Below are 25,514 nucleotides of genomic sequence, written 5' to 3' on the forward strand. Positions count from 1 at the left end.
GACCAAACTCCCGCAGCGGGTACAACATCATCATCATCACACCGTACGTCCATGTGTGTAATGCTGCCTGACTGAGACATATCCCTGTTATCTACATCCTCTGGCAATAATGGTTGCGCATCACTCATTACTTCCAACTGATTTGTAAATAACTCCTCTGACAGATCAAGTGAAGCGGCTGTGGTGGTAGTGTTGGTGGTGGCGGCAGGCGGGCGGGCGAGTGGTAACTTGAGAGGTGCTGCCCGAAGATAAGCTAGAGGAGGATGGTGTGTCAAGGTTCGGAGCGGAAGCTATAGAAGATTGGGTGTCCTGTGTTAAAAAGTCAACTATGTCCTCAGAACTTTTCGAGTTCATGGTACGTGGCCTCTGAACACTGGGCATTATTCTAGGGCCAAAGGGAATCACAGCACCACAACCACGATGGTACCTGCGGGGTGGCCTGCCTCTGCCTGTCATTTTTTTTTAAATGTAAACTTACACTACTATTAAACAAGATATGAGTGGTGCCACTGGGCAAGTGGGCACAGTATACGCTGTAAGCCTGACACAAAAAAGCAGACTGATGTTTCACAGTCCAAATAGTTTTTATTTTTTTAAATGTACACTTACACTACTATTAAACAAGATATGAGTGGTGCCACTGGGCAAGTGGGCACAGTATACGCTGTAAGCCTGACACAAAAAAGCAGACATGTTTCACAGTCCAAATAGTTTTTATTTTTTTAAATGTACACTTACACTACTATTAAACAAGATATGAGTGGTGGCACTGGGCAAGTGGGCACAGTATATGCTGTGAGCCTGACACAAAAAAGCAGACTGATGTTTCACAGTCCAAAAATTTTTTTTTTTTTTTTAAATGTTCACTTACACCACTATTAAACAATATATGAGTGGTGGCACTGGGCAAGTGGGCACAGTATACGCTGTGAGCCTGACACAAAAAAGCAGACTGATGTTTCACAGTCCAAAACGTTTTTTTTTTTTTAAATGTACACTTACACTACTACTAAACAAGATATGAGTGGTGCCACTGGGCAAGTGGGCACAGTATACTCTGTGAGCCTGACACAAAAAAGCAGACTGATGTTTCACAGTCCAAAAAGTTTTTTTTTTTTTAAATGTACACTTACCCTACTATTAAACAACATATGAGTGGTGGCACTGGGCAAGTGGGCACAGTATATGCTGTGAGCCTGGCACACACGCTGGCAGGCAGGCAACTGCAATTAGATTACACTAGCAGACTGATGTTTCACAGTCAAAAAAGTTTTGTTTTTTTAAATTTACACTACTGTTACACCAGATATAAGTGGTGGCACTGGGCAACTGGGCCTGGCACACACGCTGGCAGGCAGGCAACTGCAATTAGATTACACTAGCAGACTGATGTTTCACAGTCAAAAAAGTTTTGTTTTTTTAAATTTACACTACTGTTACACCAGATATAAGTGGTGGCACTGGGCAACTGGGCCTGGCACACACGCTGGCAGGAAGGCAACTGCAATTAGATTACACTAGCAGACTGATGTTTCACAGTCAAAAAAGTTATTTTTTTTAAATTTACACTACTGTTACACCAGATATGAGTGGTGGCACTTGGCAAGTGGGCCTGGCACACACGCTGGCAGGCAGGCAACTGCAATTAGATTACACTAGCAGACTGATGTTTCACAGTCAAAAAAGTTTTTATTTTTATAATTTACACTACTGTTACACCAGATATGAGTGGTGGCACTGGGCAGGTGGCTTGGCAGGCAGGCAACTGCAATTAGATTAAACAGGAAAAAAAAAAAAAAACAGACTGATGTTCTAGCCCTAAAAAGGGCTTTTTGGGGTGCTGAACTTACAGCAGAGATCAGATGAGTCCTTCAGGACTGTAGTGGACACTGAATACACTAGCCTAGCTATCAATTTCCCTATTAAATCAGCAGCAGCTACACTGTCCCTCCTCTCACTAAGAATGCAGCTTCCAAATGAATCTAAAATGGATGCTGTCCAGGAGGTGGGAGGGTCTGGGAGGGAGTGTCTGCCGCTGATTGGCTGTAATGTGTCTGCTGACTGTGAGGTAGAGGGTCAAAGTTTACTCAATGATGACGAATAGGGGGTGGATCGAACATCGCATATGTTCGCCCGCCGCGGCGAATGCGAACATGCTATGTTTGCCGGGAACTATTCGCCGGCGAACTATTCGCGACATCACTAAATTCAAGCCCAGCTACCACAGAAAACAAATGCACAGTCAAAAGACAACTTGCAAAGTGTGGTCTCCATGAGGGTAGCAGTCTCCTTTTTTTCAATGAAGAAGTGGCTTAAACATTTTGTTGGCCAAACAATACAGAAATTTCAAAGTGCAGGACAGGAAAAAAGGTTCTGATCTATCACTTAAAGGGACACTGAACCCAATCCACTGAACCCACCAATCACCAAGAACAACCAAGGTCGTTCACCAAAAATGAGCCAGCATCTAAACTTACATTCTTGCTTTTTAAATAAACATACCAAGAGATGTGGGTTCAGTGTCCCTTTAAGATTGACATTTTTGGTTACAGTTGCAGAATTTCTTTTAAAACAGCATGATAGACTAATATCACAATGTGCAAAACTCACAATTAAAGGGACAGTCAAATCCCAAAAAATCTTTCATGATTCAAATAGGGCATGTCATTTTAAACCACTTTCCATTTTACTTTTATCACCAATTTTGCTTTGTTCTCTTGGTATTCATAGTTGAAGGCTAAACTTAAGAGGTTCATATGCTAATTTCCTAGACCTTGAAGGCCGCCTCTAATCTGAATGCATTTTGACAGTTTTTCACCACTAGAGGGCATTAGTTCATGTGTTTCATATAGATAACATTTAGCTCACGCACGTGAAGTTACCTAGGAGTAAGCACTGATTGGCTAAAATGCAAGTCTGTCAAAAGAACTGAAATAAGGGGGCAGTCTGCAGAGGCTTAGTAATTACAGAGGTAAAACGTGTATTATTATAACAGTGTTGGTTATGCAAAACTGGGGAATGGGTAGTAAAGGGATTATCTATCTTTTTAAACAACAAAAATTCTAGTGTTGACTGTCCCTTTAAATATAAGGCAGGAAATATTGCTTTTACTATTCTGGAGTTTGTGACTTGTAAAAGCTCAACTGCACTTTGCAGAATAGAGATACTTCTCTTTGGTCAGAAGCATGCCATCCCTTCTGCTTTAAAGTTATGTCAAAGAGGATTCATTTCCCAGCAGTACAAAAATCCTAAACACACACCAAAGCTGTTCTATGTGTATCTGAAGTCCAAGAAAGAGCAAGGAATGCTAATCTGCATGGCTCTCCCTTTACCAATACAAGATTTTAAAACCATTGAACATCGTTGGGAACACATAAAAAGAAAAAGACAATACACACTGTGAAATCTGCCTCTCTCTGGGATGCTTTAAAAGAGGGTTGGATTAATATGAATTGCAAAATTCTAGACACAAACTTGTAGAATCAATGCCAGACAGTGTTAAACTAGTAGATATCAAAAATATTAAGTTCTCAATATTTAGCATAACCATCTTTTATATTGATATGACCAAATAACCTATTTTCTATTTATTAGTGGAAATTATGTATTAAAAATGCTGAATACAGGGGAATGCTTTCTGGCAGTGGCCATGATGGTTGGTTTAGCTAGTGGCTGAGAAGAAGCGCTGGTAATTCCACTCATTCTCAAACATTAAAGAAAACATTAATTCATGCCAAATACAGATTCTGCAGTTGTAAAATGTGTGGAAAAGATCAAAATAAGTACTGTGGTGACTTCTAGTCTTAGCTACCGGAATAGTGAGTAAACAGCAGCAGCCCCTGTTGTTACTGAGAATCTTCACCTACCTTCCCCCGGTGTAATCCGGGTAAAGCAACAGACCTATTATGTTTCAACAAAACATTTAGGTATTATTTATGTTTAAGCTGAGGTGTATCCTAAAGCAAATCTATTTCCTGAGGCCTCAATTGCACATAAAGATTCTGTGGTGGCAGAGGAACCAGATGGCAGACCCAGAATAGAATAGTGGAATGGTTTTATACTTGCGATCTTTAAGGCTCCATCCTAAACAACTGAAATAGGAGTTTCAGCTACAGAATATATTCTGCACTCCAAAATCACACAGAGAGAGAGGCCAGAATGAGTTTTTTTAGAATGAAGATTACTTGTAGATAAAGATCGGTGCATAATATTTAGCAAAGTTGAAGATGAAGTAGCCATCTTCAATATGTTTCTCATAGTAAGAACCACATGGCAGATCCAGACACAATGTGGTGTATCAGAGTCGTTCTAGAGATCCATCAGGCTGTTTCCACAGTCTTTGGATGTGTGATACCCAGGCCAACTTTGACTACTGAGAGTTTATTTTTTCGCTGATCCTTTAAATTGTTTATAATATGTCTAGAATATATTTTTTTTTTATGAAAATTTTTATTTATTGATTTTTCAACATTTTACAAGTAAAAAGTCAGACCAACTGTGTTACAATTTCAATTGATTCACAAATCTCCTTGCCACTAAACACTGTGACTAAAGGTATGCAACAAAAAGACCACCAAACAACAGACAATAAGTAATGAATAAATAAATAGGCTCAGCGTGACCGTTAGTTGACGGCCCCATTTCTAGAACGCTTTATTACTCCATTTAGAGCCCCTATAGAGGAGGACCAGGCTCAGAAAATAAAAAAAGAAAAGAAAAATCATGTACAGCCTAACCATCTTCTCCATAATTCTAGCCCCTGCCACGGGGAAATTGGATTCAACTCTGAGAGAGGGGATAGGGAAATGTGTTGTGACCCACCCAGACTAGCTGGGCAGGAGCGGAGATGGCAGGGGCTGTGTCTATAACCGCTATCGTAATCTCTCCTATCTCTCCTATCTTTTTCTAGCCTCAGTGTACATTATCCAGGGCTCCCACATTCGAAGAAACTGTTCTTTATTATCTAAAATATCTGCGGAGGCGCTGCTCATTTGGTAATAATAGTCAATTTTATTCTTGATTATCAAAAAAGAGGGTATTGTGGTCTTCCAGTACCTTGCAATAGTTAAGTTAGTTACAGTGCAAATCAGTGCTACCAATTTATTTGCTTTTAGGGATAAATCTGGAAGAGGCTCATGTAACAGTGCCTGAGATGGAGTTAAGTTAATTTGCCTATCCATAATTTCACTTAGGAGCTCTGATGTTTGGGACCATATGCGTGATACATGACAGCAGGTCCACCACATATGTGCGTATGTTCCGCTTTCATTGCAACCACGTAAACAACTTGTGTTCACGTGTGCTGCATGTATTCTTGAAGGATGAAAGTACCATCTATAAGCTACTTTGATAAAGTTTTCCTTTAAATGTGCACAAATAGAAAAGGAAGTGCCCGACTTTTCAGCGGTCCAGGTAAAATTAAATTTTGTTTTCCATTTTATCATAAATGGTAATTTATTAAGCTTGGGTGGGGTATTAAACAGTATGTATAAGTTGGAAATCGCCCCTCTTATCCGTTCAGTAGCTAGACAGAGTCTTTCTAGATAGGAGCTAACGGTTAGCTGATTTTGTCCTAGAATTTCATCTACTCTCGCTCTTAATTGTAGGTAATGAAACCAACTTACTCTCTCTTGTTTATTTAATTTGGCATATTGATGCAAGGTTATTAACTTGGTGCCTACCAGAGCATCTGCAATGCGATACAAGCCTTTGTTTGCCAACTTCTCCTGTGTAGTCTGGTCATAATGGGTAGATAATGTCACCAAAGGGGTCGCCTTCGACCCCCTCGGTATCAAAGAGTACTTGGCTGTTAATGTTTCCCACAATGCTAACGTATGTGCTATAGTAATAACGCTTCTCCATTTAGGGGGCCTATCTTTTTTAGTGGTCCGCAGCAATTTATAGATGGGGTGTATCCTCAACATATCTGATTCTATTTGAACCCACTGAATTCTGTCCAGTTGGTTATGTCAAAGAGAAGACTGTGCCATCCTGGCCACGTAGTAGTATGCCGTCAGATCTGGCATTCCCATCCCCCCACCTGTTTTATGTCTAAGAAGTGTTTGTTTATTAACTCTGGATCTTCGGTATTTCCAAATAAACGCTACCAGGTCTTTCTGTATTTTCCGTAACATAGTAGTAGGGACATTTATGGGTAGTGAACGGAAGAGGTACAGAATTTTAGGTAGTACCGTCATCCTAATTGACGTCAGCCTTCCATACAGAGAAATATTGAGTTTATTCCACCTTGATAGTAAATTTTTGATATGAGTGAACATAGGTGTGTAATTTAGTTTATATAGATGGTCCAGATTATTCGGGATTGTGATACCCAAGTACCTTATGCCCTTATCGGCCCAATTAAAATCAAAATTCAAGATCAGTATTTTTTTGGTATGTTCTGGGAGATGTGTGCTGATTGCCTCACATTTATCATTATTAATTCTGTATCCCGAAATGTTGGCAAATCTGTTAATAGTTGAGTATACTATTGGAAGGGAAATCATGGGTTTAGTGATTGACAGAATAACATCATCTGCGAATAGGCTGATCTTATGTTCCCTGTCACCTATCTTAATACCACTAATATCTACATTTTGCCTGATGCTTGTTGCCAGCGGCTCAATGCACAGGGCAAACAGCAGTGGCGATAATGGGCACCCCTGTCTGGTTCCATTAAGGATTTTTATAGATGAGGATTTATAGCCCGCTATTCTAATGAAGGCAGAAGGGTGAGAGTAGATTGCCGAGATTGCTGCACAAAAAGTTCCCTTAAAGCCCATATTATTTAGCACCGCAGTGAGGTATTGCCAGTTGACGCGATCAAATGCCTTCTCTGCGTCTAATGAAAGAAACAGAGAAGGTACATTTTGTTTTGAGGTAAAGTCTACAAGATCTATAATTTTCTGGATGTTATCTGGGGCTTCTCTATTACGAATAAATCCCACCTGATCCTGGTGAATAAGTTTTGGAAGGATATCATTCAAACTAGTTGCCAAAATTTTTGTAAATAATTTAATATCCAAATTAATCAGGGAGATGGGCCTATAGTTTTTACAATGTTGTTTACATTTCCCAGGTTTAGGGATTACTGATATACGAGCCTCTAGAAGTTCCTTGGGAATGACTCCCCCCTCTAGTATGTGGTTAAAACTTTCAACTAAAATGGGGCCAAGATCCTGTGCAAACGTTTTATAAAAAATACCTGAGTACCCGTCTGGGCCGCCGCCTTACCAATCTTCAAATTTCGTATTGCTATATTCACTTCATGGATGGTTATTGGCCAATTTAGCTTATCTAGATCCTCTGTTGCTATTTTGGGTAAGTTACAACCCTGTAAGAAATCATTTGTGTCCCTTTCTAATGTGGTAGGATTTTTAGGTGAGGTCAGGGCATAAAGTTTCTGGTAATACTGGGCAAAAGTATTAGCAATGATCTGTGGATGGTTAGAGATCTGCCCATCTGTCATTTGAATTTGTGGCACCGAGGATGTCCTAGTTATTTCTTTTAATTTAAATGCTAATAATTTATCAGGTTTGTTGGCTTGAATAAAATATTGGGTATCAATCAACAACTGATCCAGAGCATATTCTTTGTCCCTCAGTAGCTTTAGCGTTTTGTCAGCAAGTGATATCTGGTGTTGTAATTGTAGTTGTTTAATCTCGCTTCTAGTGTATTCGAGTTGAGCCAAATATGCTTTATTCTGTTGATTAGATTATTTTATCAAGATGCCTCTGGCGAAGGCTTTTAAAGCCCCCCCACATATCCAAAGGGTTAGATACTGAGTTTTTGTTAAGTGTTAAAAAATGGGAAATTTCTGTCTGTAAATTTTGCGTGAATAGTTTGTCTCTGAACAAAGTTGGATTTATGGTCCAGCTTCTGCCCCTATAAGCGTCAATTAAGCCAGTTAGTTTTGTCAGCACTGCATTATGGTCCGACCAAGTGGTTGGTATGATGTCTGAAGCTAGTATCAGAGGGGACATAGTCTGGCTAACTATAATATAATCTATTCTTGAGTATACATTGTGTGATGTTTTTGGATTTATATATCTCCAGCTATCAACCAAGTTATGGTCAAGAATAAAATCAAACAAAAGCTTTTTGGAGCTTTGAGAGGGAGTTGCGCGTGGGATCGCTGACTTAGTCTAGAATATATTTTTAAACAATATATAAACATTTTGTTTACTCTGTTTTTCCTATGACACTTTTCTGGTCAGTACTCGAAGGTATCATTTTTTTTTTCTTACACGATTAAAGTTTTTCTAATTGTGAGGTGCTAGGTTGTTTAGTAGCCTGGCACCCCGAGTGTTAAGGGTGTCAATACTAAGTTAAAGAAAGCGAGTTTTGCTTGAAACTTAATTGTTCTCTGTAAATCAGGTATTATAATTAAGATTTTATTAAAAATTAGCCGCTGGGTTACAATTTATGAGTGGAGGCTGTTGCTATTTATTTTTTAATTCAGCACCTCTATTATGAAACAGGTTAGGTTACATATGTGTTATAAGTAAGGGTGCTTTTTGTACTATGGCCAGCTTATATATAATTGTCTATTATATAAGTTTATTTTTAAATGGTGCTCACACCGATACTCTATCTTCCCTGCTATCTGTAGAAATGAAAAACTATAGAAATATGTCAGTGCACACCCTGTAATGAGGCTAGTACAACTACATCACCATTAGGCATTGAGATCAGACCTATGAGTGGCTACTGCTGATAGTTGTTTAGCACCTCATTTTCTATATGGTTATTACTGTACGTTTTATAGGATAAAGAGGCACCAAGTTTGTAATTTGGTTTCAAAAATATCATGAGACCCAGAATTAGTCTCATATTATTTTGCCTTCTACAAATTAGCATATTTCCTTATAAGAGATTAAGGCCTATATTTATCAAAGTCTGGCGGACCTGATCCGCCCAGACCTCGCTGAATATGGAGAGCAATACGCTCTCCGTATTCAGCATTGCACCAGCAGTGCAACGCTGCCCACTGCAGACTCGCGGCCAATCGGCCACCAGCAGGGGGGTGGCAATCAACCCGATCGTACTCGATCGGGTTGAATTCCGGCGATGTCTGTCCGCCTGCTCAGAGCAGGCGGACAGGTTATGGAGCAGCGGTCTTTGTGACCGCTACTTCATAACTGCTGTTTCTGGCGAGCCTGAAGGCTCGCCAGAAACACGGGGCATCAAGCTCCATTCGGAGCTTGATAGATAGGCCCCTAAGGGTCTGTAAGCGGACCTATATAATATATAGAGGGTAAATGTGACTTTAGCTTCTAAGCATTAAATATTTTTCTTATCATTAACCTTACTTTTTGGATACTCAAACTGTGTAATGTCAATTGTCTTGTACATCTTTTTATCTCAATAAAAATTATTATATACATTTTTAAACCAATTAGTATTAGAGAAATGGTGACACGAAAGAAGATGGACTATTGGGCCCTACAAATCCTGATTATGGATTATGATTATGATAAAGAACATGATTGAAAATATATGTATCTTCTTGTGCAATAAAAAAAGGATTATGTTTTTCTCAAGAAAGTAAGATAGATAACATGCAAAATATTCATCTTACTGGTTCATTCATGACTTCAGAGAGTTCCAAGAGAATTTCTCTGTAATGAGACTTCATTTCCTCTTGATACTCCAACTGGTCTTCCTTAATAAGTCTTTCATTCACCTCTAAGGCGAGCCCACAGGTATCAGCAAATTGCCTGTAAGAGATGCACTATTAAAACAAAACTGGTTGTAGAAAACGTTTTTTCAGTACTATATAGAAAAATCTAAAGTTATCTTCTTACCTGAATATTTCTTTCAAATGCTTCACATGACTTTCTGGGTAATTGTTGGCATTTGTCTCTGTCAGAAAAGCTCTTGCATAAGCCATTGGTCCTGCATTTACCTGAAATCAAAATAATATAAGTGCACAAGAAAAATGCTCTGCATTTCCAATTTACTAAACGTTGAGGAATTGTTTAATGATTAATACGATTTAATCAGTAATCTATAAAGAATTAAAATAACATGGCATTCATAAAGGTAAGATATCTGATTTAGCATAAAAAAGAAAGGCATTGACTAAACAAGAAAGTGTTGATTCCTCAGTAGATAGACAGAAACTTTCACCATGTCTAGGCTAAAAAGTCCCCTACCTATCTCATCTCACTTTTTTATGTGACCAAACTCACAAACATAAAATATAAGATAATTTAAAACAAAAAAATGTGCTGAAAAATGTTTTCTGATATATTGGAATAATGTTGCTAAATTCCCTCAGAGTAAAGTATTTGTGAAGCTAATGCACTGCTAATCTACTATAAAACATAATGATTTGTAATGGATAGGCATTGCCTCAAATTTGAACCCTGAAAACAAAATATAAAAGCCTTCACACAACTCTCCTAAATGATCAGATAACCTAATAGTTATCTCATTTGTTTATTTACTTTTACTGTAAAGATGAACTTAATTAATCACTTACAAATACTCTTCTACTCAAGCCACGTAAACCAGGGTAGAGAGGAAAAACTAAAATCTTAAACAACAATCTTTATTTCTTTCATAAGGTGGTGAGCGTTCACAGGTCATTACTCATGGGAACAAATGCAAGCTAGCACCATGGTCATCTTTACATACGTTTACTAAATTCCACCATTTTGATATGTTTGCTTCTTCTGAAGCGTGGTTTGGTAAGAAAGTCCTCCAGGCAGCAGTGTCTAGAAATTAGGTACCTGTCTTTCAAAAAATGTGTAGTCCCATCCAAATTGCTTGTGGACTCTAACCATCTTATGAAAGAAAACTAATTGTATGTTTGCTTGATAAATTAATTTATTTCATGGTGGTGAGAGTCCATGACATCCAACAATTTCAATTTGTATTTTTTTCTGGGGGCAGTTCTAGTTTGCATCTCCTTTTCCCTTGTAAGACAAACTCGTGTGTCTACCTCAGTATGCTCTTGGAAGTTTCAACAAAGCATACAAAGAGAAAGAAGTACTTTTCTTGTTTCAATCACATAAACATGAAATAACTAATATCTAGCTTAATACAAATAACAAATACAGACCACTTTTGAATACATTTGTATTAAAATAGCTGTAGATTGATAAAGCAACACAACAAAATGTATGCAAAAATAAATACATGTATTTATATATCAGTATTTTATTTTTTCCTAGCTCATTAAAACTTGGGCTTTTTGTTGTATATGAAAGAGCTACAGTTAAATATGTTATAAAATAGTCAAAGGGATACTAAACCCAATTTCAGACAGAGCATGCAATTTTAAGCAACTTCCTAATTTACCCCTATTATCATTCTCTTGCTATCTTTATTTGAAAAGCAGGAATGTAAAGCTTAGAAGCCTGGCCCATTTTTGGTTCAGCACCTGAGTAGCGCATGCTGATTGGTGTCTAAATGTAGCCACCAATAAGCAAGCGCTATCCAGGGTGCTGAACCTAAAATGGGACAGCTCCTAAGCTTTACATTCCTGCTTTTCAAATAAAGATAGCAAGAGAACCAAGAAAAATTGATAATAAGAGTAAATTAAGTTAAATTTAAACTGAAATAAGAGGAAAGGTTTGACTGTGTACAACTAAGTCCCAAGACTCTACAGCTCACTGCTGGGATAACACCCACAGAATAAAAATAGTTTATTTGGCTCAGGAACATCTGTTTTTAAAAATCAAATCTCTGTTATACATTTTGAAACATTCTTTATTAGATGGGGTAGAGACACGTAAATGAGATTGCAACCTTGGGAAAGGGTTTTTTAGGGGTCCAAACTTGGTCAAAAAAGCATGTTTCAAACTGCTTGTGCCTACATTATTGAACTCAAGATCACAAAAGCTTGTTCCTGTTTACAAGTTCAATAAAGTAGATGCAAGCACTGTGAAAGGTACTTTTGTGACCATGTTTGGAATTAGCATGCATTACAGTTAGTGACTTTCAATTAAATTTGAAAATTAAAAATAAAAAAACATGTCATGTTACAATGTCTCCAGTGGCCATTTCAGAGTGTTTTGCACATGTGCAAGATAACAGACTGTTCGCAAAAAGCCCTGATATATAGTAAATATGTCCAAATAGTAAGATGTCCAAAATGCCCTCTCTAGGCCTTATCAAGTGCCTACAGGTGTCAAATTCAATAAGGCAAAAAAAGTGCTGAAAAGAGACTTCAAAATAGATCACTGAGACCTTTTTCGGCTCGATAGGAGAAAAAGGGCTTTTATCAAGGATCTGAAAACCCATTTTCGTGTGCGGGAACAAGTGAAAATGTACTATTGTGAGGTGCCCTCTTGTTTGTTGTTTGCAGAAATTAAAAGTAGCCTTTTCGGCAAGAAAAAGAGCAGAAAAAGTCAGAGCCAATAGATTGTGTTCAAGGCCAAAGTTATATACAACGGTGTAATAATAAAATGCTCTAACAGATTATTTTCTTTTTGTATGTTTTGGGAAAGATTACGAGTGTAACCCAAATTTGTGCTTCCAAGGACTGCTTTATCTGCTTTTTACCATTTCTTGCCTGGTTGTGTAAAACGTTTGCACTCTCACGGTCACATCTTCGTACAGAAAAAACAGGGCAAAAGGGGCAGCTGCCCAGGGCCCAGTCTTTATTGTGGGGTTACCACTGTTAGCAGGTAACTACTCTGGTGGTGCGGATTGTTCAGGGTAGGGCTGACTGTAAGCACATGCAGCAGAAAGCTGGAGTGGTAGGCACATGAGGATTTGAACATCTGTGCAGCTGCAGACACTGCTCTCTTCAGTCTTGAGGCTGTGTGACTCATCCTACACTGTATCCCTGCAGCCTTGGACAGACAGCATCAAGTATGCTGGTCCACTTAGCCCTACTCTTTCTGCTGTGGCCCTTAGATCAACTAACTGAAGTTTGTTAGGGGAACAGTGCTTTGTAGAAAGGTGTCAGTGGGAAGAATAAGTGAGTGCACACATGCAGCATTGTCTAGTGCAGGGTGAGAGGGAACTTCTACCTAGCAGAAAAATGACGTGCTGCTTTGGCTGATGTATAATGTCATGCTGATACTTCACACATTAAGGTAAGGTTTATTTTTATAGATTTTTTTCTCTCTGTCTCAGATATTACAGCTTCCCATAGTAGTTCTGCTGTTCCAGTCAGTAAATTTATATTTGTCTGCACCTCCATGCTTCCTCCTCAGTCTTTACCTTGCTTTGCTCCTGTTGGCTGCCCTAAATCTCTTTAACCAGCCCTAAATCTCTTAAACCAGCTAACCTCACACCAGAATCACATTCAAAAGCATCAGCTTGATTGATTAGATGATCATAGCTGATCTTGTTCTCCCCAAATGTCAGGATTCCCCCTTACAGATCAGACACACATCAGTATACTGCACAGTGCATACATACTTTGTATTTTTAACATTGGAAATAAAAAAACACCATATCTAAATGAATTCTGTGAGATGCCATTTAGTTGTCGTTTATTTAACGTGTGCTGTTTGTTATGCCAAGTGTGGTTATATTATTATGTATGCTGTAAAGTATATGTGTGTAAGAGTGAATGTGTGTGTTTGTGTGTACATGTATATGTGTATGCTCTGGAAAGTGTGTGTTTGTGTGTACATGTGTATGCTCTGGAGAAGCTACTGAAGGGGCTGACAGCTAAAAGTATTTTACGGCTCCATTATAGTACCAGGTTTCCATTGAAATATTTTGCACATTGCGTGCAGTTGCTCTTTTCGTGTAGGTGTAAATTAACTCTTCCATCTAAATGTTGGATTTCTTGAAAATCACACATAACAAGTTTGTTGCTATGGTTACTAGCCTTACACTATAAAATGAATGTTTAGCGTCTGCGCACCTTATCTGTAATCACCTCTAGAGAGAAACAAAAACAAAGGTACACTAAATTCATTAAAATTTGCCATACTGTTATCTTTGGCTGCATTTTTTAAATTTCTTAAGCGTTTCCCTAATCTGGTTCTCAACTTTCTTGACGTCATACCTACATACCTTTTGTTGCATTTGATTTGGAGTATATAAATGTCTTTCCTTCAAAGTGGCAATTTATGTAGGATTTAATTTGATGTGTTTTACCAAATCTGTCTGTGATGCTTTTAGTTTTCCTCATTAATCTACTGCTGTTATAAATTCAACAAGAGTATGAGCATGGGATCTGATCTTTAGTTTTCTTCTGTTCAAAATGACTCTTTGATATAAAGGATGTTAAATTGCTTGATCTTCTAAAGCTTTTTTGATTCCATTCTCTTATAATTTCTCTCAGAACTGGATCTGTATATAAAATATTCACATGTTTTTGTATCATTTTGATTACTTCTTGAGCTTGTCGATTATAGGTTAGAATTAACCTTGTATTTTCATTTGGAGCTTTGTGCTTAATTTTTAATAGATTTCATCTGTTGGTATTTTCAGCTTTTTTTGAACAGTCTATTACTGCATTCTCTGTTTTTCAATAACTGTTGTAATTCTCTAGCTCTCTGATAGAATACGGTTTTATCTAAACAGTTCCATTTGAGTCTCAGAAATTCCCCTATTGGTAGAGCCTTTACTGTATTTGGAGAGTGAGCACTTGAGTGATGTAATATACTATCGGTGGCTGTTTTTTTATTTGTAGATATCTGTAAAGATAGTACTTTCATCAGTTTTCAATAAAGAAGTGGCTTAAACATTTAGCATGGACCAAACAATACAGAAATTTCAAGGTGCAGGACAGGAAAAAAGGTTTTGTTCACTAAAATTTGACATTTTTGGTTGCAGCTGCAGAGTTTCTTGTGAGACAACAGCATGATAGACTAACATCACAGTATGCAAAACCTACAATGAAATAGGATGCAGGAAATATTGCTTTGCCTATACTGGAGTTTGTGACTTGTGAAAGCTCAACTGCACTTTGCAGAATAGAGATACTTCTCTTTGGTCAGAAGCATTCCATCCCTTCTGCTTTAAAGTTATGTCAAAGAGGATTCATTTCCCAGCAGTACAAAAATCCTAAACACACACCGAAGCTGTTCTATGTGAATCTGAAGTCCAAGAAAGAGCAAGGAATGCTAATCTGCATGGCTCTCCTTTCTTAATTACAAGAACATAAACCCTATTTTCAGAACAAAATGGCTTCTTCAGGCAAAAGTCAGTATTTAGTGTGACCTCCCTTGGCACTAAACACATCTTGAACTCTTTTGGGGAGATTGTCCTAAAGTTTTTTGAAGTAATCTTTTGCTATATTATACAAACCTTCTTTCAGCACTTCCAAGAGTTCTTTAGAATTAAGGTTGTCTTTTATTTCTTCCTCTGCCCAGGTAATCACATACTGTGTCTATAATATTCAGGTCTGGACTCTGTCAATGTTTTATCTGCTGTTTTTCTCTCCAAATATGATTTCACTTCATTAGCAGTAATAGTTATCATGCTGAAAAATAAAAACAACAATTCCCAATCAGGCGCTTCCCAGAAGTAATGACATGATGAATTAAAACCTGTCTGTACTTTTCAGCATTCATGATCCCATCAATTCGGACAATATCGCCAACACCACTGGCAGAAATGCAGCCCCAAACCAGGACAGACCCTCCACCGTGTTTCACTGAAGGCCGGAAGCACTCATTCTTCCATCTCTCTCCAACTTGGATTTGTTACTTCATAATACTGTTTTCCACTGATCTTCATTCCAATCTTTTTGAGCTTTAGCATATCTTATCTTTTTCACCCTGTTCCTCTTCCAAATAAAATGGTTTCTTGGCTGATACCCTTCCATAAAGACCATTCCTGATCAAGATTCTTCAGACTGTAGAAGGGACAACTTGGCATCCTGATGAAGATGCCATATGCTGAGCCAGTTCCTTGCTGGACTTCTTCCGGTCTCTCAAAGAAGAAACTCTGAGAAACTTCTCATCAGATTTTGAAAGTTTTCTTGGCATTCCAGTCCTTTTTTTTGTCTTTGACCTCTCCTGATTCTTTTATTTTTCTTTAAAACAGCTTGAATATCACATCTTGAGTATCCGGTTTGTTTTCTGATTTCCCTTTGAGAGTGGCCTTGCTGATGCAAACGTTTGATTTTATGTCTGTCAAATTCTGTGATCTTTGGCATTTTGAATGGGATAATGTGATTGAAAGTTAGTCTTATTAGCAAGCTTCCAATGAATTAAACTCATACCACATGTGTATGTAATGCTCAAGAATGTCTTGCACAAACCTAGTGTAATAGAACTTTTTCACAGCAGTCATTTTGATATGAAATAGTAGGAAAAATACAGGTGTTAGCAATTACATTACTTAGGGTTCCATTCCATTTAGATTTACAAGAGCCAGGTGCCTGCTATTGCTCAAATCTAAGGAAAGGTAACATTAAATACTTGCCACATTAGCCAGCCTATATAAGCAGTTTTTTTTCCAGATTTTTTTTCTGTTTTTTAATACTGCATACAAATATCCTGTATTTTCTGATTGTAAACCAATAAAGAGACTGAGAAATAATGACATATGGTCATTATACTATTACTAAAACAACAAATCTAATGGTGGCCTAAGACTTTTGCACAGTATTGTATATTCTATGGATTATTTATATTTTTTTTAGTACATCTATAAAAATAATTTACATTAATTATTAATGTTTTGAAATATTCTTTATTTAAAGGGATATGCAACCCAAATGTTTTCTTTCATGATTCAGATACGACATACAATTTTAAACAACTTTCTAATTTACTTCTATTATAAATGTTTCTTCATTCTCTTGGTATCTTTTGTTGAAAAGCAGGAACTGTTGCTTATGAGCCAACCCATTTCTGGAGCACTAATATGGCAGCAGTTTTGCAAGAACGTTATCCATTTGCAAGAGCACTAGATGGCAGCAATATTTCCTGCCATGTAGTGCTGCAGATGCCTTCCTAGGTATCTCTTTAGCACAGAATATCATGGGAAAAAAGCTAATTTGATCAAAAAGAAGTAAATTGGAAAGTTTTTTAAATTGGTACGCTCTGACTGAATCATAAAAGAAAATATTTGTGTTTCATATCTCTTTAATACTTAACGCACCTTAACCCCTTAATGACCAGACCATTTTTCAATTTTATTACCCTTAATGACAAAGGCTATTTTTACATTTCTGCTGTGTTTGTGTTTAGCTGTAATTTTCCTCTTATTCATTTACTGTACCCACACATATTATATACTGTTTTTCTCGCCATTAAATGGAATTTCTAAAGATACCATTATTTTCATCATATATTATAATTTACTACTATAGGGCAATAAATACAAGCAGCACTTTGCTATTTCCAAACCACTTTTTTTTTCAAAATTAGCGCTAGTTACATTGGAACCCTGATATCTGTCAGGAAAACCTGAATAACCCTTGACATGTATATATTTTTTTTTAGAAGACATCCCAAAGTATTGATCTAGGTCCATTTTGGTATATTTCATGCCACCATTTCACCGCTAAATGTGATCAAATAAAAAAAAAAGTTCACTTTTTCACAAATTTTGTCACAAACTTTAGGTTTCCCACTCAAATTATTTACAAACAGCTTCTGCAATTAAGGCACAAATGGTTGTAAATGCTTCTTTGGGATCCCCTTTGTTCAGAATTGGCAGACTTATATGGCTTTGTGGTTGCTTTTTGGTAATTAGAAGGCCGCTAAATGGCGCTGTGCACCACACGTGTTTTATGCCCAGCAGTGAAAGGGTTAATTAGGGAGCTTGTAGGGAGCTTGTAGGGTTAATTTTAGCTTTAGTGTAGTGTAGTAAACAACCCCAAGTATTGATCTAGGCCCATTTTGATATATTTCATGCCACCATTTCACCGCCAAATGCGAGCAAATAATAAAAAAAAAATTCATTTTTCACAATTTTAGGCTTCTCACTGAAAGTATTTACAAACAGTTTGTGCTATTATGGCACACATTGTTGTAAAAGCTTCTTTTGGATCCCCTTTGTTCATAAATAGCAGACTTATATGGCTTTGGCATTGCTTTTTGGTAATTAGAAGGCCGCTAAATGCTGCTGCGCACCACACGTAAATTATGCCCAGCAGTGAAGGGGTTAATTAGGTAGGTTGTAGGGAGCTTGCAGGGTTAATTTTAGCTTTAGGGTAGAGATCAGCCTCCCACCTGACACATCCCACCCCCTGATCCCTCCCAAACAGCTCTCTTCCCTCCCCCACCCCACAATTGTCCCCGCCATCTTAAGTACTGGCAGAAAGTCTGCCAGTACTAAATAAAAGGAGTTTTGTTTTTTTTTAATAAAAAAAATAAAATATTTTAGCTGTGATGGACCCCTGCCTTAGCCTCAACCTCCATGATCCCCCCCCCCCAGCTCTCTAACCCTCTCCCCTACATAATTGCCGCCATCTTGGGTACTGGCAGCTGTCTGCCAGTACCCAATTTGCCCCAAAAACAAAAGTATTTTTTTCTCTTTTGCAATTCTTAATGTTTTCTGTAGTGTAGCAGCCCCCCCCCCCCCACACGCTCCCGGCACCTGGCGTGCACATTGCACTTACAGGAACCGGATGCCGGGTAGCGATGGGCCGCCCACCCGCCTCCCTGTTACGCTCCCACCCACCAACGAACGGCACCATCGCTACCGGTGCAGAGAGGGCCACTCTGTTAGACAACTGACGTACCAGGTACGTTTTTGCATGACGTACCTGGTACGTCAGTTGTCATTAAGGGGTTAATATAACTCATGTCGGGTAATCGTACATGAAGAATTAGAGGTCTATTTATCAATTTGATTTTATCGATTTGTAATTGTTGCAAGATTGATTTGCCGTAGTTATCAAAGCGTCAACATCTGCAAATGTTGAAATTTGTGACGTAACATACGATCCCGCAATCTCAATCCGACGCACATCGATGCAAGTTGAAAACCAGTGGAATTCGAGCGGAATCATGTTAATTCGCCCTCCTATTCAACACTATTTGAAGCTCTCACAAAGTTATCAAAATTTCTAGTTACGCTTGCTTCTTTTCCGACTCAGCGTACCTGGTTTGCAATCCGCCACCCTTCAGGTCGCGGATGCCATAGAACTCAATGGGAGTCTGAAAACACAGAAAGCTTATGTTCGATGCTGCAAGAGAATGAAGTATATTACATAATAAAAGTAAATTAGAAACTTTATTAAAATTGTATACCCTTTCTAAATCAAACAATATTATCGCTGTGGAATCTGTTGGCGCTCTACAAATAACCGAAATAATAATAATAATTGCTCCACATTTGGTGCACTAGTAGATATAGGGATAAAAATGAAAAATACATTACTACTGATGGATTATGCTACAACTTTGTCTTTCATTACAAATCAAGGGGACAATATTATTTCTACATGTTTGGTGCAAAGTTTTGCCCCAAACTTGTCGCACTAATAGATATAGAGATAAAAATGAAATACACACTTCATTTTCATTTGTTGGAAAAATCTATGTGCACCATGTTTAAGCCATGTAATACAAGTCCCACTCTCCACTTTGTGCCATATTTGACGCAACACTTTTCAAACTAATTATGACGCAAACTCCTAAATAACTCACACACTAGTGAATTTTTCCACCACTTTTGATTGGAATATGCATAATCACATGATTTATGACATCAGCCAATCTGATTCCAATACACATTATAAACTATCACTAACTAATCAAATTGCTCGATATTTGTTTCATTGATCACACATCAGAACTTGTAAGTGCCATTTGTTACATTGTGTATTATACTTTGAAAGTATGTATATGTGAAATTAGTATTAAAGATAAACATTGATGCTGACATTAGGACACACAGTGTAATATTTTAGACAAGGATTTTAAAATTCAAATTGATGTTTGATTCCATATAATCTTAAACTAATAGCTCAAAGGGAGAGCCAACCTAACTTTAAACTGTCATGATTCAGATAGAGCAGAAATTAAAATCACCTCTTTACCGGCATGCTATTTTCAGTGTATTTCTTCCTTCTCTTGAATTTCTTTTTCAGTAAGAAATGTCATCTTATATGCCAGGCCGTTTTATAACACCAGTGAAGGGGTGGTTTTTAAAAATAGATTGCAATCAGGAGGGGTTAGACAGGTGCAGAGAGAAACCTGGCCCAGCTCTTAAAGGGACAGGAACCCCCAAAATATTATTTAATGATTTGGATAGAACATACAATTTTAAACAACTTTCCAATTTACTTCTATTATCAAATTTGCTTCATTCTCTTGTTATCCTTTGCTGAAGGAACAACATTGCACTACTGGCAGCTAGCTGAACACATCTATTTAGCCAATCACAAGAGACAAATGTGTGCAGGCACCAATTAGCAGCTAGCTCCCACTAGTGCAACTTAAATTTTTACTTTCCTATCCCTTTAAAATATCCATAGATTGCAAAAAAATACATATGATACTCTGATTACATGTTATATTTGCAATTATTCCTGCTCAGAATAATAATACATTTACAATATATACATATAGTGGTATAAATAAACACAGAGATATGACAGACAACATTGTTTAGAACAAAAAAAGGAACTTCAGGACATGTAAATATGTTTGCAAAAGATTTCTGACATAACACACACACACATATATATATATATATATATATATATATATATATATATATATATATACATATATATATATATATACATATATATACCTGCATATATATATATACACACTGCAAGGAGGGTTCCAGCACTCTTCTTTGTACTGTGTCAGCAGCCGGGGTGCACTTCAAAAAATCAATATAGAAAAACAAGCACGGGGAAGGCACTCACCGTTTCAAATATAACCTTTTATTTCACAGATTAACGTTTTCGGGGTTGCCCCCGTCCTCAGACCAACAGAGGACGGGGGCAACCCCGAAAACGTTAATCTGTGAAATAAAAGGTTATATTTGAAACGGTGAGTGCCTTCCCCGTGCTTGTTTTTCTATATTGATTTTTTGAAGTGCACCCCGGCTGCTGACACAGTACAAAGAAGAGTGCTGGAACCCTCCTTGCAGTGTGTATAAATATTTTCCATTGGTTCTACAGCACCTTAAATACAATTGTTCCAAGGAAGACCCTCACCTGATTTGTTTACATGATCAGTTGTTTTTAATGGTGGTGGTTTTTATTGCACATCGTGAGCATTTTCCTTTGTAAATATGAGCCAAGAAATTGAAGTTTGTGACGGAGAATTGGAAGGCTATGATGATACTAGCAACATTGAAGGAGCAAATGTCTTTCATTTTTCAGAGGCTGATGCTAGCCGCATACGGTTTGATGCCTTAACTATAAAGACCAAAAGGGAAAATCCTGAACAGCTCTTCAACCATCTTTTGAAACTTAAAAAGAAGGTCATTGATTTAAAGCTTCACGGCTGTTATTTGTCTGAATATCACAGACGCCTATTTATACCTAAAGGCTTCAGGGTTAAGAATGTCCCCACAATTGGTAGGAATAATCCAGTTTTTTGTACCAAGTGGTGTGGCATTCTTAACAAGTGCTCACTTGATTTGATTCTTCTTGTTATAGAAGAGGTGAGTGAACAACTTAAGAATCTGGAGACTGAAGTTGGATCGTTTGAAACTACACACACCATCAAGTTAACTGAGGATACCAGTGACTCTTGGCTTCCCAAACTTAAGCAACAGCTGGACAACTACGAAAATGAGTTGATTAAATTTAAAGAGAACAAATGGGAAGCTGTGGTGACCGATTATAAAGAGAAGAGAATCTATAGATGGCTATTGGGCCCACAGGAGAGAAATGTCTATTCAAGACATAGGAGGATGAGAGTGTTTAAACCGAGGAACTTGAATACGATTGAGAGTTCTGATAACAGCACTGACAATGAGGGAGCAGTAGAGGGAACCACAATGGTGGTAAATGATACACAATCTATGCAAACACGTTCAAAAAACTTGGGAGGCAGAGGCCGCACACAAGGAGAGGGGGGCACAAATTTCAGGCACAGGGGAAGGCCTCCATGGCAGTGGCGCAAATAACTGAGAGCAACAAAGTTACTAATAATATAATGAATCTTAGCTCCCACATATTGACTACAGCTGAACAATCTGTCCTCCAGAAAGGATTTAAATTTGTGCCTACCGTTAGGTCAGATGACTTCTCCCTGAGTGTGGATATTTACAAATTCCAGAGGGCATTACATCTCAAAGAACATTTTGGTATCTCTGAAGCAATAAGCCAGCCATTAAGGAAGAAAGGGAAATTTGACCCTAAAAGCAACAACTCGAGCATCAAGACATATACACGAATGGTGACCGAGGGGATGATGTCTGAACAGCATGTGAACAGGAGTATAGTTCGGAACAACCTCACTACTCTTGAAAGATCGGCCCTTAAGAATTTACAGTCTAACCATGAATTGGTGTTTAGGGAGGCTGATAAGGGTGGTGCCCTGGTAATTCAGGATTATACGGATTATAGGGCTGAGATCCTCATGCAACTCCTGGATGAGAACACATATCAGGTATTACCGAGGGATCCGACTAATGTGTTTAAAGAGAGGATTGATGGGTTTATTGAGCAACTCCTGACAGAGGGGACAGTGGATAAACAACTTCATGATTATTTGGTGACTAAGTTCCCGGTGAGACCAGTGATCTATACTATTCCAAAGGTTCACAAGGACCCTCTTCATCCCCCTGGCAGACCTATAGTCTCGGCCAGGGGTTCGCTTCTACAGCCATTGGCCACCTATGTGGACTCCCTCCTTCAACCACTGGTGCAGAATGTTCCATCCTTTTTGCTGGATTCAATTGAACTTATCAAGCTTTTGAAAAATTGGGATAGGTTTTCACCTTTTGATGTGCTGGTCACCCTGGATGTGACCAGCCTTTATACAATTATTCCTCATGATTTGGGCATGATGGCAGTTGAGAAGCATTTACTCAAAAGCCCCTACATTGGACCACCAGTTGATGTGATTCTCCAACTCTTGGATTTTTGCCTGAAGTGTAACTACTTTAAGTTTGAGAGAAACTATTACCTACAAGTCTCTGGCACTGCGATGGGGTCCAATGTGGCCCCATCCTTTGCGAATTTATTCATGGCAGATTTCGAGTCTGTACAGACTGAACTTTTTCATGATAAGAGGGTTAAATTCTTTCGGAGATATATTGATGACCTCTTTATCATTTGGGGTGGTACCCAGGGAGAACTTGAGCAGTGGTTTGAAGATCTGAACAAGGTAAATTTGAGAGTACAGTTCAAAATGACATCCAATTGTGACTCTGTTGATTTTTTGGACTTGAGGATTTTCAAGGATCATAGGGGTTACTGTACTACCCTTTTTAAAAAACCAACTGATAGGAATTCCTTATTGGAAGTAACCAGCTGCCACCCACCAAGTCTAAAAAAGGCACTCCCATGCTCACAATTCAAAAGAGTTGTGCGTAACAACACTGATGAACAACAGAAGGTAGTACAACTTGAAGAGATGAGAGACCGTTTTAAGGAACGTGGTTATGGGGGTGCTCACACTAACAAGGCTCTACAAGAGGCATTAAATATGACACAAGATGAAGCCTTGGTGAAGACTAGCCGAGAAGTAGCAGCTAGACGTATGGTCTTTAGTACTACCTTTGCACCTGAAAGGGTGGGGTTTTCTACTACATTAAAAGAAAATTGGAACATTAACAAATCTGACAAAACACTCCCCTTTATGGGGATGGAGAGTCCAATGATTGGCTACAGACGAGGCAGTTCTTTGAAGGACAGATTATTACGCCCTGACAATAGGGATAGCTACAACCCGCAAACGTGGCTGAGCCCGAAGAAAATGGGTTGTTTTCGCTGCAGTGGTTGTACAACATGCAGAGGGATGACTCAGAGTCCCAGTTTTGTACATCCATGGTCTAACAAGAGGTTTTGGATTCGGCATAGGGTGACGTGTACCACTACCCACGTAGTCTATTTGCTACATTGTCCATGTGGCAAATTCTACGTGGGTAAAACCCAAGATGATCTTCGCAATAGGATGGCCAATCATCGATCGGCCATCCGGAGTGCGATTAAGAATGGCGATTCAGAACAACCTGTAGCGAGGCACTTCGTGATGAATGGACATGGGGTGCAAGATTTGCGATATATTATCATTGACCATGTACCGGCATTCCAGAGAGGTGGTGATAGGTCAACACGCCTGTTACAGAAAGAGCTGCAATGGATTTACAATCTGGAGACAATGCACCCGAAGGGCCTTAACATGTCCATGGACTACCAATGTTTTTTGTGATGAACATGTGTATGATTGATTGGGTTTATTTTTGTATGTTTGAGGGGTGAAGTTGGGGAGTGATTGAGATGGATCATTGGATATGGAATGATTGGTAGTGGTTGGGGCATTATAGCCTGAGTATGTGGTTTGGGTCTGTATGGTTTGTATGTTGATGAGCGAGTAAGGGGGATTGGCTGTTTTGGTGTAGGTGAGTGGTTGTATGGTTAACGAAAGGAGATGAGAGAAAGATGGGTAAGGAGATGAGTAACTTGCAGTGGGGCTTTATAGAGGTGGTTGATTTTGGATGTATGTTGTAAAGAGTTGGTATTATTGGCATTAGTTAAATGAGTGGGGTTGATGATAGTATATTTGGTTGGGTTAGCATGGGATAGAGTATGTAATGTATGTGTGTGTGTATACCTGCAAATGTATGGTTAAGGGGTATTGTGCTGGGTGTATGAATACTTGGGTATGGTTTTTATAGTTTATTTGAATGACTATGTGTTGTGTTGATTTGAGCATTGTGTGTGAGACTTGGAGGTGGTATGGTTTTAATGTGGGGTAGGGTATGTATCTTGTGCCTGAAGGTTAGTGTGTATGAGTAGTGGTAGGTGGTTTGTCTGTAGGTATGGATGTCTTTAGGATGGACTTGGCTATTGTATATAGAGGTTGTGCGTTATGTTTTAACTGGGGTATAGTTGCTCGGTTTAAATGCCCAAGGTTTGCGCACTTGTGCCGATTATACACAATTAGTGTTTTATTACAGCGTAATATGGTGTAGTACATATAGAAGGAATATTGATACGATGTCTTATGCTTTTGTCATGAATTTACGAGATGAGTTTGTGATGATGTTGGTGAGGGCTGTTTTGGATGTTTATGGCATTTAGCTAAGTTGCGTGAGTGTGTAGCAATTTAGGTTTCTAAGTTGTTGTATGTGTACTTTGTATTTGATTGTTAGTGTGATTGGTAGTAGGCAAGGTGTGTATCTGTGTGTGAATGTTGCGAGTGGCATGTTCAGAGTAAGTGGGTAGGTGTGTACTAGCCATTTACTAGCTCTGGTTAATGTTGTGTGGTTGCTAGGAAACAGTAGTTCTGTTCGATTAAGGGAATGATGATGAATTTACCTGGCTTTAGGCTAAGTTATACAATGTGTAGCTATTGGTGCGCTCATTTGGACAGTTAGCTAGTTATATGAGATTATGGCTCTATGCGATGGTTATCGTAGATGTATAGGACACGGTGGTGTTATGTTACTATGGTGATGGGTTTGATAATTGCTTAATTTTGCTCTCTGCTGGGCTCCGT

At 38.3% G+C, this 25,514-nt stretch overlaps 1 protein-coding gene across 1 annotated transcript in view; it reads right to left on the minus strand.

Annotated features, from left to right (window-relative positions):
- The window catches only part of DOCK10 (dedicator of cytokinesis 10), a 618,846-nt gene that overhangs the window by 14,337 nt on the left and 578,995 nt on the right, over positions 1-25,514 (minus strand). The window contains 2 exon segments of the mRNA XM_053710021.1: positions 9,581-9,719; positions 9,807-9,907. Of these exon segments, the coding sequence (XP_053565996.1) occupies positions 9,581-9,719; positions 9,807-9,907 (240 nt within the window).

The sequence above is a fragment of the Bombina bombina genome, chromosome 4 (assembly GCF_027579735.1).
Source record: "Bombina bombina isolate aBomBom1 chromosome 4, aBomBom1.pri, whole genome shotgun sequence".
Classification (NCBI taxonomy): Eukaryota; Metazoa; Chordata; class Amphibia; order Anura; family Bombinatoridae; genus Bombina; species Bombina bombina.